This window comes from Chironomus tepperi, unplaced genomic scaffold (genome assembly GCF_022539635.2).
Source record: "Chironomus tepperi strain 1889 unplaced genomic scaffold, CSIRO-AGI_Ctep_v1 contig_177, whole genome shotgun sequence".
Classification (NCBI taxonomy): Eukaryota; Metazoa; Arthropoda; class Insecta; order Diptera; family Chironomidae; genus Chironomus; species Chironomus tepperi.
Window position 1 is genome coordinate 602,867 of NW_027226299.1, and position 18,084 is coordinate 620,950.

Genomic DNA, 18,084 nt, shown 5'->3' on the forward strand with positions numbered 1-18,084 from the left:
ATGTCCATCCAAGATTCAGAATTCGAAGATGATCTCGATGAAATTCTCATTAAAGAAATTTATAGAGGAGTAAGTTAAATTTCCATTTTTCATCCATTTCCCATAATGATAAGTCATCAATTTTCCAAATAATAGGAATATGTTGGCGATAGACTAGAAGATGGAAGGCGTGATGGATTTGGCAGAGCTATTTTACCGAATCGTGATCAATATGAAGGCGAATATCGACATGGATTACGTAACGGAAGTGGATGTTATTATTTCAACAATGGCGCTCGTTACAATGGTGAATGGAGGAAAGGATCTAAAGATGGTCACGGAAAGTTTAATTATCCTGATGGCAGTTCATATTGTGGATTATGGAAGGACGGAAAGAAGCATGGATACGGTAAATATATTTATCAAAATAACGATGAGTATGAAGGATCATGGAGACATAACATCCGTCATGGTATCGGTACATACAAATCACATGAATCTGGCATTTCATTTAGAGCAACATGGATTGATGGAGCTCCCCAAGGTCCAATTGAAATCTTTTATCCAAATTTTCAGTATCATGGCTATTGGAATAAAGTACATCCAGTTGGAGAAGGTGCATTTACATTCGGTACAAAATACATGATGTCAGGTTACATTGAGATGCTCAAGAATGTCGACAATGTTGATTCAGTAAAGGCATCAAATGAAATGCTTGATGTAAAAACACAATCATCATCACAAGACAATTTGGAACAAGAAGTAAATGATGAGAATGTGGAGAGCAACAATGAGAATTTAACAAATGTGAAATTTCCCAAATGCCTTCCGCATTTTATTGCTCATGATATTACGCAATATGATTATTCACATTTACCACAACATCCCATTCCACCACCAGAAACAGATTCTGAAATTTCAATCTGTACAAAAAGCTCATCGAGCGGTGTAGATGAAGTTCATTTATATCAAGTGCATTCACCAATTTTGGTTTCACTTGATTTCAACCAATACTGCAATGAAGATGAAAATGAAGATGCCATGGATGAAAATGAGATCAATTGTGTTGATGAATCCGAAGGGCATGAAGGCAATGAATAATTTTTTTTTATATATATTCTGTATGTATTCATTCCTTCTGCAAATATAATTCTCAACAAATTCATTTCAAAATTACTCGATTCACGAGGGAGAAATTCTGAAAATAAAATGCAAAACTTTTTCCATTTTCCAAAGCACAGAAGTAGGAAAATGAGTATAAATTTCATTTGTATTGCTTCCTCAAACTTTAAATTTTCATATAAATTTTAAGTGCATTTGGTTGGATGGAAAAATGATGATTTTAATTAACTACATTGACCGACTGGCTTTGAGTTTAAATTTTACAAAAACCGTTAAAAATTTGAATTCTACAAAACCGTTAAGACGTAAATTCTACAAAAATAAAATCTGAATTTTGAAATGTAAATTCTACACAACCTTTGAATTTTGCAAAACCGTTGAGATGTAAATTCTCCAAATCCATTAAAATTTGAATTTTACATACGGTTAAAATATGAATTCTACAAAACCGTTAACCAAACTTTCCAAAAACATTGCATTTTAAGTTTTAATCGAAGATGCGTCTTACTTCACTCCTCAATGCTTAAACATCAATTTCGGAGTTAGTTTAACTTACTTGCCTTTATATCATCCGCCTCTTCAAATGCTATTGTACATTTCCACCACCATCGCATGGATTCATATTCATTTTACTGTAATAGTCTTCAAAAAAAATAAAAAAGAAGAAAGAAGCAAGTTAAAAAAAAACGAAAAAAAGATAGAAAGGAAGGAAAGGATAATATTTTTTTCAGTAAAGCGAATAATTTATAATGCATACTTTTTCTTCCTACGATATTCAGCAAATAAAAGGAGAAAATTTATGGCTTCTTGCAGCATCCCACAAAAGGAATATAAAAAGGAGGAACTTTGATCATGATTTCTCATGATTCTATTCTTTTTCCACCCCTTTTTCCTGATTTTTTTCTTTTTATTATTTCTCGAAACCTCAATTTTTATAAATCGCGAATTTGCATATGGTACCAATATCTGACTTTATGCGGTAGAATTTTCATGCTTAATAACGAGTTTTGATCTATTATGGATGTAAAGAGTAAAATTGAAATCATAAATATTGATATAAAGTTTAACGGCTTTTTGAATTTTAAATTTGATTGAAATATTAAACAGAAGCCAACTTCATGTAGTTCATCTGTTTGGAAATTCAAAAACATCCATTAAATTAAATTTTTAATAATATAAAGTGTATTTGCTAGTTGTTTCTTAAATGTTATTACTTTTAATGCATGTTAAGATACTTAAAGAGCTATAAAATCAACAAAATGTATAAATATAAGCAAAAATACTTGCCAAATTGCAATTTCAGTTTAAATAAATAAAACTATCTTGGAGCAACGTTAGAACTTGACAGGTATGCATATTTATCTTCTGTACTGTACAATAATGTGAAGTTTATTCAATTTATCATAGAAAAGCATATTTTTAGCTGAATATTCCTTAATTTTATTTAAATTTTTAGCCATTCTAAACCACATAAAAGAATCACTTTTGAGGTTGAAAAGGGATGAAATATTGCTTATTGGAATGAGTAGAACCCATAGAATGGCTGAAAATTATTGTACCTTTGAGTCAATAACGGAAAATTCATAATCTTTTTATAATTTATTGAAATTGTTCATAATTTAAATCGAGCCTTTTTTTTCATAAATGTTTTATAAAGAGGTATACACAAGCTGTATATCATCATTTATGCTTTATTGGATATATTGATTCGTGTATATTTTCATGTAGCTACATGGAATATGACAAATGCATTTAATCAACAGAATGCAGTCAGCATAACTAAACGCCTACAGACATATTAATAAATAGCTGCAATATTGATACACAGATTGATGTTAACAGAATTTATATTAAATCCGGAAAAATATATGTGAGTGAGCTTTTTTTTCTAGGAAATAGCTTACAAAATTCATCGTGCTTATCCATCCAATGAGATTCCCATTTCATTTTTTTTTGAGGGTCCTTTTAATTCCAAATATCAATAAATTTTCATTGTAATGACACTTCTCGTGCTTTTTATAGCTGTAAACTAGTGATGGACAATCTTTGTGCCGCGGTCCATCTTTGTGACAATCCACGATCAAAACCGCGCATAAGATGCGGTTCATGGTATTTTCAAAGACACACTTGTGTACCGCGGAACGCAGGTTGCTCACCACTGCTCTAAATGGTTCCAAAGCCAACAGAAAATTTTAAATTTGTACTATATCATCGAATTTAAACGCATTTTAAGTTACAGTGCCAGACATAATGTCGATAAAATGTTCAAAATCCATAAAAATGTTCGGCGAATGTAAAAAGATTAAAAGTTATTTGCCAGTTATACTTTGCACTTGAATGAGCCATTAATTCTTTTACATTTTATATTCATACATGAATTTATGCGACTTCACGATGCGTTCCATGAAGGAAAAATTCATGCATACATTTAAGAATCTCCCATAAATATTATTTTGAGTTATTTATTAAAACTGATTAAAATATTAATGTGTGTGGTTTTAATTTTAACCTCAACAACACCAATTCTCATTGAAAACAAGTCCTCGAAAAAAAATAATCAATAAATTAATTCATCAGATGGCAATCAAAAATAAATTAATTAACGTTTTTAAATGATGGCTTTTTTTTTAAATTGAAAATTAATTTTAATCGAAAAGAAAATTATTTCAATTTTTAATATTTTTATTTTTTTGTAAATTAAATTGTCTTTTTTCTTTGAAATTCGGTAATTATTGCACTCATTGTTATGATTTCATAGCATAGGATTATCGGTGGATTTCATAAGAGTGCATGGCATATTGGGTCAAGTATTAATAGTCACTCAATATTACTAAAGGTACTTACAACTTTAATTATTAATCCGGTTCGATTAATCCTATTGTGGCTTTACTTGGGAATCTTCATCACGAGTTACCTATAAATTGGCTTTGTAGATAGTGAAAAGGCAATAGTGTTCGTATTGACGAGTTTCCGACATGAAGTAGCACTTGCATAATCTGTCTACACGAATTGAATTGAGATTTACAACATGTCGACTCGAAAGTAAAGGTTCGATTCTCATAAGATTTGCCCGAATATTACAAATCGAATATTCGATCTGAAATTCGGTCTCAGGTTACATCACAGCAGCATGGTAGTGGTGGAGGACAGGATTATTCTGCCATAGTAACGATGGCTTGGTAACAGAATTTTAACCTGATTTAAATCAAATCCGGCACCATACCAGAGTAGTTCCAGTCTGAGACCAAATTTTTGATCAATTATCTGATTTAAGCTTTTCGGATTGTTACTGCTTTAAGAGTTTCAACATTTTTAAAGCTATCTAGTCGCTAACTTGAATCTTCCTAGAACTAAATCCCAAAATGCGCCAAATTCACACCTCTAACAGACATCCTCACTTAATTCTACAGTGATAGCAATTATGAAGCCGAAAATGATTCAGACTGTAAAAAAAGCACATAATATTTCATTAATTATTCAAATTTTGGGTATGTTGAGAGTACACACGAATAAGCACAAACAATTAACGTTGTTGTCAAAAATCAAAAAATCGTTGCGTAAACCACATTAAACATAAATAACACCCTGATTGAAACAGAAAGTTTTCAGTTAGTTTGTGTATGTATGTATGTATATATAAATATTGTAATAATATTATTATGAAGAGAATGAGTTTTCATCGTAATTAGGATTACATCCAAATACGCTTATTACTGTAAGCAAAATTTATGTCGGCTTGTGTATACATACACATGTTGGGTGAACGTGTATGGGGAGTGAAAATCCGTTGATGCTGTTAAAATTATAGCAATAAGAAGTAGAATGAGTAGTTTGACTGCTTTCAGCTACATAATTAAGTAAATAATAACATCAAACGTGAGCATAAATCTACTGTTATGTTTTTTATGCTTCCAGGGCTACATACTACTTTTTAATGAAAGTCTATTATACTATGAGGAATAAAGCATCAGCAGATATCCAACATTTTTTATACACGATAATATTTCCTGAAAAATCATTGACACCGAAATAAAACTAATTAATTTTTTGAGGCTTTAGAATTCTATAGAATTCCGGTGAAAATTGTCTCAATAAATTTCAATTGAATATAGTCAGCATTGAATTTTTAAAGCTATTTTTACCCTCGTTAAAAACATTCGACACGATAATTTTTACGGAAAATAAAAATAAATCGAAGTTACGCATTTCTGAGCATCCTTTATGGTTTAAACTTTTCACATTTTCACAACACTTATAAATCCACGTTGAAATATCTTCACAATTATGTGTGATTTAATGTTTTTAAATGTTCAACTACGTAATTAATGGAGTTACCAAATGATTTTTCACGTCGTTTTATAGAGAAGCGTAAGAAAAGTTTGATAAGTTATTGTTGGCTGATAAAAAGCAGTTTTTTAAAACATTCTTAGCTCAAGGTGAACAAGCACAGAGCTCGACTCGATAGGTTCTTTCTCAGCTCAACCCGAGAGGATTTAGCTCAGCTCGAGACCCGAGAGATCGAACTAATTAATTTTTTCAACTCGGTCCGAGAGGATCTAACTCAGCTTGACCTGAAAGGATTGAATTTAGCTCGGTCCGAGGTGATCAAATTAAACTCAGGCCAAGATAATCTAACTTAGTTCGACCTGATACGATCCAACTCAGATTGACTCGAAAAGATCTGATACCATATAATTCTTCTTGGAACAGGAAGTTTACTTCTTGACCTGAAATGACTGTAATTATTTTGACCCGAAAAAATCTATCTTGACTTGATCTCGAAGAATGTCAAATTCAGTTTAACCTGAGAATATTTAACTATGATTGACCGGAGATGATCTAATTTATCTTGACTAAAGAAGATTTAATTCAACTTAACCCGAAGCTAATTCCACTCAATCAAAGTAGATCCGATTTCACACTATATCCAACTACCAAAAGAGAAAAATGAACAAAATGAGAACAAAGTCAAACAATTACCATTGAAAAAATGCTTTTCAGCAGACGGAATTTATTGTTGTAATAATAAAAATTTTTGTGTGCTAGCTCAAGAGAAATTGATGCCAAAGAGAGGAACAAAGGAAAGTATGCGAATATCATTAGCAGGGATTGTGCTAATTACCAAAATATTTTCTCCCTCTCACCGTTTTACACCAGTCGGTGAAAGGAACTAAGAGAAAAAGAAAGCTGTTACTACATTAATGTGCAAACTTTAATTATCTTTTCTTATCTAAAACACAATCATAATTACATAAAGATACTTATGAATATTTAATCGATATGAATTCATTTTATAGACTTTACAAGTGGATATAACTGACCTCGTGTAATAAAAGTTATTCACTGCTATGTAAATGAGAATTATGCAATATAAAATAGTCCTGAATATTCATTAAGGGATAATTTATAAATTTATTATTTTCTATGCATTTTGTTGAATTTTTGTGAGAATAAAAACAAACAAGTAATTAGCGATGCACCGTCATCGGCTGTAAATTGTGAATAAATTTATTAAAATTAAATTGTTCATTTGCTAATTTGTTTGAATATTACGCGATAATCGAAAAATATCATTAAAGTTCATCATTCTGTGTAATCATGATGCTCAAAACCATTTTCGGAAATAAATTTTCAATTTGATACAAAGAGGAAGGTAAACAAATATGCCTGATGATGGGATAATGATATCATCCTGTCATATCATGATTTATTTGTTTATTTGAATATGTTCAAAAAATTGGTGGAATTATTTTTATTTTTGGATAGAAATGATGAGCACATTAGGGAAGACTACGTGTATGAAATCTAATGGAGTTTGGAGACATCTTTGAAAGCTCTTAAATTGATATAAAATTGATGAGAATTGGTTTTAAGATGTAACATCGATGAGGTATTAGCGATTCATATCAAATTCAAGCCAAATTAATCCCGAAATTCTGAAAATTCCTAAAGAAAAATTTGAAACAAAATCAAAAATTTCAAACGGTCATTTCAAATTTAAATTAAGATCTACAAGTTCTACCATTTAAAAACTCAGTCATCTCGGTAAAAAAATTGAATTTGTTTACAAAATATAATATTTTCAACAAAAAATTGGAAATATCCAATAAGTCAATCAGATTCCTCCATTCAGTCTTCAACAATACATTAAGTAAGTCCTATTTTATTCAACAAAGATGTCTGCTGACGTTATTTTAATCTAAAATTCTTTAAATTAGACATTTTCATTGACAGCTGCTTCAAATAACATTTATGTCTGTAGAATTCATATGTACACACGTCTCAGATGAAAATTTCTCTTATTACATTCTGTTGAAAACAAATTTAAAGAAGAGGAATGTCAATATTTAGTATCTCGTTGAAAAGGCATAAGAAAACTCGAATTTATCATAGGTAAAAAATATTTTTGTGTACAAAAAAAGAGGAAATGAAAACAAAATGTATGATTTTGAAGAAAGAATCGTGCTTTATTTGTTATTTTTTAAAAGAATTTCTCAAGTCGAATCTTTTCTTATGTGACAAGCATTCTCCGTTTAATAATATCTGACATCTTTCCATCTGTTTGTCGTTGATTATTTGCAAAAGGAAGTACTAAGAAGAACAAAATTTTTGTTATTGTTCAATTATTTTAATAACAAATAAACTTTTTGTACGTAGATTGCTACAGAAATTGGCTGTAAGTTGCTGAAATTTCGATTTAAAGGTCAATGACTTGTTATTACTAAATTTATGCTAGTCAAAATTATACAACATTAATAAGTTGGTAATTAATTCTGAGTATCAGCCAATAATTACGTCAAAGATAACTAGATTGGCTAGACTATAGGGAAATTTAGTTTTTAGCCATCAAAATGAGCCAATCATGGTGTCGTCAGGACATTGCCATGTCATTTAGACAATTTTCCTTCAATACGGCGACTTACCGGTGCTCTAGTGACTATGTTGACTCACTAGAGTTCATTCCTTGTTTGACGTCAGATAGGATTGAACATTTTTAAGAAAAAAACTTTTTATTATCATCTTTTACGCCTTTTAAAAGGCTTACAATATAATAAAACAATAAATAATGAGGAATATACCATAAAAAAATATTCGATATTAAAAACTAGTTAACTATATTCAATATTTATAGGAGGTATTATTTTTATGGAAAAGATAAAATTCGGTTAAAAATTTTCGTAAGCTTAAAGTTTTAAAATCACGGCATTCAATTCTGTTTTTTAATCCTTTCGGTTAACTGTCTGATAACAAAGCCTCAATATTCAAGAGAGAACCCGAATCGGTAAAAGAATATTTATAGTTTTTCCATATATGCTGGTATCTACTAGAGAATTTTTCGGTAAATTAAGTTTTATGAATATTGTAGGTTTGTTATTTCATCTCGTATTCTTGGAAGGAGATTAAATTCGGTTTTCATATTTTTCATTTTAAAGTTGAATATTCCAGATTTACATATAAGTTTTTGAATCCAATTGTTGTGGAAACTGATATAAATTCATATATAGGCAAAGGAATTAAATAATCTGAATTTCATTTAGTTTTAGGCTTGAATTACGTATTGTGTCATCTGACAAATTCAATTAATTATAAACCATTTCCATTCAGGAACACAGACAGTCAAAAATATCAATTCTTTTCTTATTCAGACTCACTTCATCCTTTATCAATCCGAGTGGACAAAAATACGTTATAACTAGTTGATGGCAAGTTAATGTCCAGTTGATGACTAGTTCTAAAGTATTTTTGTCTACTCGGGCACCTCTATTCAACTCCTTTCATTTCCCTCTCCTCACCCATAAAAGCGTTCCGTAATAAGTGAACAATCCCTTATCGAACCGAATTTCATCATCCTTTACTATACATTAATAATCAAAATCTAGTATGAAAACTAATAACAATGCTATCACAAATATCATCATTGATACTATAAAGAATCCCAGCAGTGTCTTTAGTATGAGTTGGAACTGAAAGTTTAATTTCAAAAATTAATTAAATTTAAATAATTCTAAAATATTTGCAATACTCACTGGTCTAGGTTTTGGATTTTTAGTCCTGGAATTTACATCTCTCTTCATATCTCCTCTAACTTGAATAACCTACATATGTAAATTAATATAATCAAATTAATTTTAATGCTAACGAATATTACAAATTATTACCGTAAAAATTATGTGCATGAGGAGATAAAATGAAACAAATGCTGCTAAAATGTACAGCGTATAGTGCGGTAATCTTGCTTCCGGAAATCGAACAGCGAAAAATATCGTAATTACAGCCAATGCATGAGTTATATTACCAAACGCTTGATGGAGCCAATTAAAAAGTGACCTCGTTTTGGAATTTTCATCGGGGCTGTTTTGGGAATAGATACAAAAAATTAAATTTAATTGCATAGAAATTGGCAATTTGATCATTTTACCGAAAAACTGCACCGATTGGTTGTATAACTGTGAGTCCGAGAACTATACATCCCATAATGGCATGAGCTGATGTACTCCATTCTCCGCGGTATACGAATATTATTATGAATCCAGCTATGGTTAAAATCCAAGATAAAAGCATGCAAATCACATGCCAAATAAACCAGACATCCTGTCCACAAGTTTTTTTATTTGACCATGACTTCTTAAAGTATCGAGCAAAGACGATGCCAATGGATGTAAGTCCAATCCAAGATACAATCATAAATGATCCGTGGATTAAAATGAGAACATTTTGTGGTTCATTCTGCCTGACATATTGAGGATCAGTTAAACGCACTGGTGCGTATGAAATGCCTTCATTATTGTGCTGCATAACTGTATCAACATCAATGTCATATCCACTTGCAAGTAGTAAATAAAATTTGTCATTTACTAAGTCAAATCTCTCTCCGCGAACAGTAGTTACAGCTTTCCTTAGAACTTTACAGTAGATTCTTCCATCTATGGAACTGCTTTCAAGCTGGTCAATGATAGATTGATCCACATTGGCTCGTTGAGCTTCAAAAACTTCAATTGTCCATGATGTATATGAATGAATTTGGAAATACCTGACACATTCAATAACTGATGCATTTCCCATTCCTGTAGTACTTGATAAGCCCATTGCAACATAATTGTGATTTTCTGTTGATTAAAACAATATCCAGCAATCCCCAATAGACAAAAACAATGCTTTTAGGTACCGTAGTAGGCTTAGGTACCATGAAACCATGTTCTTTGTCTTTTAAGGAACTTACCCAATGACAGCAATTCAAATATGAAATCAGGATTTTGATAAGTCACAGCACCAATTATGTCACAGCTTCTATCAGAATAACAATTATCAGGAACTCCAAAGCATACTTTTGTGTCACCACATCCATCGTAAATTGTTATAGGATCTTCTATTGGTAATGTAGGATCAATTGGAATTGTGGATGTAGGATCTTCTGTGGGTACCGTAGGATCAACAGGAATTGTAGATGTAGGCTCTTCAGTCGGCACCAAGTTAGGTGGAGCCACAACAGTCAATGGCATTCTTCGTCTAGCCCAAAATCGTCCAATATTTTCTAAAACAGTCACGCTTAAAAATAACATTAAATCCACTGATAAATCACTGATTTAATTAAAAATTTCTTACTGAAAATTAAATGTGATTAATTCCGTCGTTGCCGGTGCTATCCAAATAATCTCAACTGCTGTTTTCAGGTTGGAGTTTACATGTGTTGCAGTTGATCCAGGAATTCCATTGCAATCTCTCACATTAACATTTTCTGATGTTTGAAATGATCCAATTATCTCATCAGTTTGTGTTAGAGCTTGCACTTGAAATCCTTGAAAAGACGGAACCAGTTCAGTGCCCACGATTCTAATAGTTAATAACTGTCCGGAAACTATGGTTGATTGAGCTTCGAAGGTTACAGGTAGATTTCCACTTTGGTCTTGAAAATCAAAATGTCTTGGCATCATGTCTCCACAAGCAGTCATTGGTGCACCACCTGGACTACTTACCGCCTTTAGAATACAAAAACTAACTATGTAAATGACTTTAAGCCACATATTGGTATTTTAAGCTACTGTGTAACTTATGGTAGGAATAAAATACGTCTTTACACCTCAAAGTTTGCTAACAATCTAAAGATACAGTTGAGAATTTTAAAGATAATGAAATTAAAGGACGGATTAACTGATAATGAATTGATAACGATAAATATAAAGGAGTTTAATACATAAAGTGTGTTTACATATTCTTTAATTTCCTTTCCTTATCAATTGTTAGTCACGTTTATTGATGTTTAGATATCTACATTACGGAATAGTCATTGTGGTATCTAATAAAAGGATTTAGCTTTATTAGTGTAAACTAAGACACTAAGTACGATAGCTTTATTCTATCTCAACATCCATTATAAATAGCATCAACATCAATGACTAATATTCAGTGTCTGAAGAGTCATCAAGCATATCCTCGTCTATTGGAAACGTATGATCATCATTTCCTTTGGGTATCCAGGAAGGAGGAATCACAACATTCATTCGCATTCTTCGCTTAGCCCAAAACCTTTTAAAAGTTCCCGCAACAGTCACACTTAAATATAATAAAAAATGCACTGATAAGATAATAAAGGGATTTAATTAATCTATGCTTACTGAAAATTAAATACCATTGGTTCCGTAGTTCCCGGTGCTTCCCAAATTATATCAACTGCTGTTTTTTGATTGTAGTTTGTGTGTGTTGCAGTCGATCCGGAAATATTTTTGCAATCAATCACATTGACATGTTCGGATGTTAGAAACTTTCCAATTAATTCATTCGTTTGCTTTCGAGCTTGCACCAGGAATCCGGCAAATGACGGAAGGTCATCGGTTCCTTCGATTCTAATGGTTATATGTCCTCTGGATATTATTGGCGTTTGAACTTCAAATTTGACAGGTAAACTTCCAGTTTGGCCTTGATAATTACAATGGATTGGCATCATGGTTTCACATGCAGCTATTGATGCACCTCCTGGTTCACTTATTGCATTTAAAATACATAAGCTTGCTATGTAAATTATTTGAAGCCACATTTTAAGTAACCAAACAATAGGACAGACGTCTGTTCACTTCAAAATTTGGTTCCAGTCTAAAGATATAATCAAGGAAATTAAAAATAATGGAAAGGAAAGCAAGGATTACCTGATAAAGAAAAAGTGATAGCAACAAATATAAAGAGATGTTAAGTCATCAATGACAATGCATAGACAAAGGCAAAAGCTTCCAGGGATCTCTGACGTTGCTGCTTTCAATCTACATAAGTATAATATTCTACTTCCTTATATCCCCATGTGTATCTATGCATACTACTTCTATCCCACACAGCAACAACCACTTACTGCTGATATAAAAAAAGGTCAAAAGAATTAATGAAAAATCTTCATCAAAACACAGCATCAGTTCCACCAACACAAGTCAATTCAAGAGTCAATTGACTATCGCTAGGGAGTAAGTAATTAATTCAGATCTGTGCAATTCCATTTCTAAATTTAACATCATTGATGATTCCATGAGATCACTGATAATTCACAAGGGTCTTGTAATTTAATAAATTTTCACAGTCGCGGCTGACAAGTCTGCTGTCCAAAACAAATCAAAATGTTCAACTATTATGACACTAAATATAATTATAGATCATTCAACTGAGATAAACTTGGCACATCTTACTAAAATTCAACAAAAACCTCGAAAATGTGTTGCTGCTCTCCAGCCAGTACAGCAATATACATATTCGATATTTTGAGATGGATCAGCTTACGAGACTATAGAATAGGAATTACCGCAAGCCATTATTTTCACTGAACTGTCTGCGGGTGAGAGGAAGTGCCCTAAAATTCCATTTGATTTTGAATCAGCACGAGCTTGAATTAGAAAACCCTTGAATGTGTAATTAGAGGCTACATTTTGAATTGTAATTTTCATCTGTTGACCACCAGCAATTGTAATTGAATGCGGGAGAATTAGAACAGTCGGAATTGATGTTTGAGTTACCGAATTTTCATGAAGAGGCATCATTGTTTAACAAATTGTAGTGTTTTTAATACCAAATGAGGCACAATTGCATGTGTTTGGATAAAAGTATTAAAATGAGAAATTTTAAACAATACTGTGAACTGATTGCGATACATTGATCGATTTTGGAGCTGCAAAATGAGGAATTTAATTTTTTGGTTATTGTTTTTCCATAAATAGATGCTTTAAATAGCTATCGATAGACCAAAAACACTTGTATTTTAGAATATCAAAAAAGTCCACTGCTTTGTCTTCATCAATTATTTTGAATTGGCTATTATTAAGTGTATCTACTTAATAGACATGTCACTCATACTGTTGTAAATGAAAAATGGATTTATTGTACTATAATTAGCACTTTTGATTGACATATTAAATAACATAAATTAAATCATAAATTGTGATGTATTTGCTGAATTATGGTAAATTTGCTGAATTGTGGTGAACTTGTTGAATTTTGGTGAGTTTCACAAATTATGTAAAGATAGCTAAATTTGGTGAAATCGCTGAATTGTGGTGAATTTGTTATGTTGGAGCAAATTGATTGACTTATGGTGATTTTACTGAATTGTGGGGAAATTGTATAATTGTGGTGAGTTTACAGTATTACGGAAAATTGATTGTATCATCATGAAATCGCCGAAATATGGTGAGTTTGCTGAATTGTGGTGAATTTACTAAATTAGATAAAACATTCTGAATTGCCTTTTGTTTAGTTTAATATTCAAAGCATAATTCAACAACAAATTATCTTCATATTTATTAGCATACTATATTCAAAAGAGCCTATACATCCATAATAATCCAACATAAGACTCAAATTATAACAATCAAGTAAGCTTTTAAAACACTTTAATTCACATTTCTACTCCTTTTACTCCATGAATCACAATGTTAATTAATGCAAACAGAATGTGGATATATAAATATTTATCCAGTGCTTAATACTCTATAATACGCTAGACATTCTGACCATAAAACCATAATGTTTACTTTAAAAAGTCACAGAAAATAACAATAATAGTCAATTTGGACAGAGGAAAAACAGTGAAAAACACAATAAATTTATTGGATTTTTTTGTTGGTTTTCATAATTTATAAACAGAAATTAACATAAATTTTCATTTCCAACATTTTTTCCTTTACTTCTCGTTTGTTATTTTTAGTTGGACTAAACAATGTGATGCATGAAAGGAGTACACAGTAAAAAGTTAAAACTACATGTTCATTATGTCAAGAAGTCACTTAACTATCAAGAACTGAAGTTCATTAAAGTCATTTAAGAGCATGAAAAAGTTTTTCTTTTAATGTTAATGTTGTTACAAAAAAAATGTATGTGTATATAGCACATACAAACATTAGAGTAAAAAAAAGGAAATTACGTCAGCCATAGGAAGATGAAGGTTTGTGGAGTTATTTTGCATCCAATTCTTGGTGACATTAATAAACATCCTTTTTAAACATTCTTATCTTCCCATCATTTTTACCATCAAGTTCCGAGCTGCATATGACAGGTATGTCTATCTGATAGTTGCGATATAGCAGCATTATGAACGATGTTGGGTTTGTTTCAAGTTTACGGACGTAAGAGCGCTTTACGCCATTAGTGAACATCCCCTAACATCAAAATGATATTTTTGGATATGGAAGTGCCACCCAACCCACCCCTGAAGACATTGTTGATTTATAAGTGTCATGAACTACTCGGATCTTGGGAAAAAGGGAAATTACAGTGTCGCGACAGAGAAAAAAAGAGTCAAAGAATTTTTATGAACCCCCTTTTCACTGTGCTTCCTATTACTTTCATCATACTATAAAAAACATTCCACTTAGATTATGTGTCTGCAGAAGAGAGTAGAAAAAAATTGAATAAAAAATTCTCATTGCACTCATTTATGGCAGCATGTGAAAATGTTAATTTTCCACAATATAATCACAGTGTCAGTTCTGAGCTGTTATCTTAATGAACATCAATGTAATAATTTACATGTTTTGAAAGGGAATTTACGTCTGTTTGGACATTGCTTTGGTGATTTTAAAGGGCAATAATGCGTGAATTTCCTTTGTTCGTCTGCAAATTTGACAGTTTCTTTGAATTTCTTTTATATTTTGTATTTTAGTAAAGTAATTGATGGACGTACTCATTCATAAACTAATGTCATCGTGGGTTTTGGTCTAACTAGATCATCTAGTCATGCTGAAAAGTGGCCGTGGATTTCTAGTTTTTGATGAACCTTATCCCTTGCTATATATCTGAGCAGATATGAATCCAGCGAAGGTGAGGCAGGTGGGACTATTGGATCAAGCCCTTCCTCTTTTCTTTTGACAAACTCCTTCAATGAGCTAAAACTTCGAGCAGCCCACCTCCTCCCGACCGCAAGTTATTGAGTTCAATACGAAAAATATTCAAAACACCGCACCTTCTCCCCTACCCTCCTACTTTACCATTCAAAGAAAAATGGTTGCTATGCATCTTGCAAAAACCAAAATGATCAGGAAGTTTGAACATTGCACATGTTCCTATGGGGATGTTCACTTATTACGTAACTTTCAATGGGGGAGAAGTTTTCACAAGGGGAGTGGGCCTGTGTTAGTCAATAATCCACATTCTCAAAACTCCCATAAATTCCAGTAAGCATCATTTCATCATCTAATGATCCAATTGCTCGTTAAATAATGTCATATGTATTTTAAAGTACCAAAAAAAGTGGAAAAAGTCATTCAAATTCTTACCAACATAAAATAAAGACCATCCAGAAATAGCTGTAGCTTGAATAATAATGCGCTTAAAAATGAAAACTGTTTTCAACGGGCTACGATAAGAGGCTTTTCAGCAAATAAATCACAAAGTTTTATCACGTCTTTTTTTATATATTTTCTTCCATTTCTCCACCAGTTTTTTTGGTTTCGTCCCCCTCATCTAGTCTTGAACGGTAAAAAAGCAGAATGGAGATCGAATACGAGAGATGAAAATTGTGGTAAAGAGTAAGTGAAAGCAGAAGGAATAATGGAAGTAAATGGAAAAAAACATAAAATATTGCTGCTATCTCAACACGACTTTTATTGAACCTTGTCATCATTCTGTTCCATACAACAAAAAAATGAGGCGAAAAAAGGCTCATCTTGATATCTTGATTTTTAAGCATAAAAAAATTTTTTATGGCGATTATTGACATTTTTACAAGTACATCAAAATATTCGTGACAGATGTGTCGGCAATTCGCGCACGCTTCATCCTTACAATTATTTTCATTTGAATGGGAAGACAAGAGCAGAACAAGAATGAAAAATTGAACATGTCATAAATTACTTCTGTTAGCATAGATGATTCCTTTCGATAAGGAGGGAAATAAAGGGAAGATGTGCACAATCATTTGACATGATTATTTTGTTTTCCACATTCGAACACGACGAAAAAATCAATTCCCGCAAATGCTCATGCTATTTACATATTTTGAAGCATTTATGTTGTGGGAAGAGCTGTTGACGTTCGCAATTTTTCGGTTGTTTTAAATTCATAATATTTAACGGTTTTTCAAATGTTCAAAATTTGAACCGTTAATAATTCAAATTATTTTTGACAGTTATTTTTCAAATATTTTTTGACAGTTATTTTTCAAATTAATTTTAACCGTTAAATTTCTTTAATTATTCAAACTCTTCTTGAATGCGCTTTCGCTGTCCATATTCAATCACTATCACAACTCATTCCTATCTTTTCTTCATCTCCCACTCCTCAAATCTCATTTCAAAAGCAAAAATGAGCACAAATCTTTTAAATTTACATAAATTTATCATTTATATCCAGCAACAAAATGGAAAACTTTTTTTTTTCTCATTCTCATTTCTGTAATAGAAATGTTTTCCTTTCAGATGACGTAAAAAATGGATTTTTATTCCTTTTCCATTCGTTCAATGAATGGCGAACAACATACACACAAAAAAAGCATAACTATGAGATAATATTATTCCAAAGGATCACTTTATTCTCATGGGTTATCTCCTTTTGTTTACATCGGACATAAAGTAAATGGATATACAGAAATAGTCAAATGAAATGAAATTATTACCAATAAAAAAGTGTATGTCTGTATCCATTTATTATTTATATCTCATATGTAAGCTAATAAAACTTGATTTTTTTTTCTTCTACTAGCTGAACTAGCTTGGAGCAAAATTTAGAAGTTTTATGAGTATAATGAATCTTGAAATTTTGTTCTTTTTTAGCTCTTGAAAACTTTTTTCTTTCTTATAAAAAGAAATTTTGGCAATAAATATTATCTACAGAAAAGGATTCTAGTTTCCATTTCAGCAAACAAATATGAATCTTTTTAGTATCACATATGCTAGACTTAAATGTAATTCAAACTTTAAAAAGTTTTGGAAAAATGCTTTTGGGCATCACTGAAATAAGATGGCAAATTGTCTAAGGAAGGTGAAGGTATGTTAGATACAATGGAATCTCTTCTGTATATGGTCCCAAATTGAAGAATTTTGTTCAAAAATGGAGACTATAACCTCTAAATCAGACTTTTTTACCTTACCCTATGATTTCAAGATTGCATGCTCCAAGTCTTCAATTGGACATTAACTTGCCATTAACTTGTTATAACGATTGAAACCCTAACAAAATACCCATTAAGCCTCATAAAAGGATTCCTTTGTAGCTACACCTTTACACTTTCCTTTAAAAACCAACTAACCTCCTAATCGGAATTAGATTTTCCATGAATTTTCATATTTTCAAAGCTTTCAATCAATCCAAATTGATGCTACGTGAATAAATACACAAAATAGCTCGACTAGACTGATATACTGCTGAATTGCACAATTTCAGAATTCAATGCATGTAAAAATGATTCGGAATTTTCAAAAAAATCAAAACTATATTCGATTAAGCTCTTCTTAGTCCACCAAATGAAAAAAAAATCGACAACACTTAAAAGCTCAAACCAAAATAAATCGATAACGT

At 31.4% G+C, this 18,084-nt stretch overlaps 3 protein-coding genes across 3 annotated transcripts; 1 reads left to right on the forward strand and 2 right to left on the reverse strand.

Moving 5' to 3' along the window:
• Rsph1 (Radial spoke head protein 1) lies at nucleotides 1-1,080 on the forward strand. Its single transcript, XM_070639065.1, has 2 exons — nucleotides 1-69; nucleotides 136-1,080. Exons 1-2 carry the CDS (start codon nucleotides 1-3, stop codon nucleotides 1,078-1,080), a joined length of 1,014 nt encoding a protein of 337 aa, XP_070495166.1.
• A 7,689-nt stretch (nucleotides 1,081-8,769) lies between these two features.
• LOC139089333 (putative ferric-chelate reductase 1 homolog) lies at nucleotides 8,770-11,208 on the reverse strand. Its single transcript, XM_070638832.1, has 6 exons — nucleotides 10,705-11,208; nucleotides 10,322-10,647; nucleotides 9,521-10,208; nucleotides 9,261-9,453; nucleotides 9,129-9,197; nucleotides 8,770-9,065 (listed from the first exon to the last, which is right to left on the reverse strand). Exons 1-6 carry the CDS (start codon nucleotides 11,121-11,123, stop codon nucleotides 8,964-8,966), a joined length of 1,797 nt encoding a protein of 598 aa, XP_070494933.1. The 5' UTR covers nucleotides 11,124-11,208; the 3' UTR covers nucleotides 8,770-8,963.
• A 502-nt stretch (nucleotides 11,209-11,710) lies between these two features.
• Nucleotides 11,711-12,133, reverse strand: LOC139089512 (ferric-chelate reductase 1-like). The gene has a single exon (XM_070639066.1). The coding sequence runs from the start codon at nucleotides 12,131-12,133 to the stop codon at nucleotides 11,711-11,713; it is 423 nt and encodes a 140-aa protein (XP_070495167.1).
• Nucleotides 12,134-18,084: the final 5,951 nt, after the last annotated feature.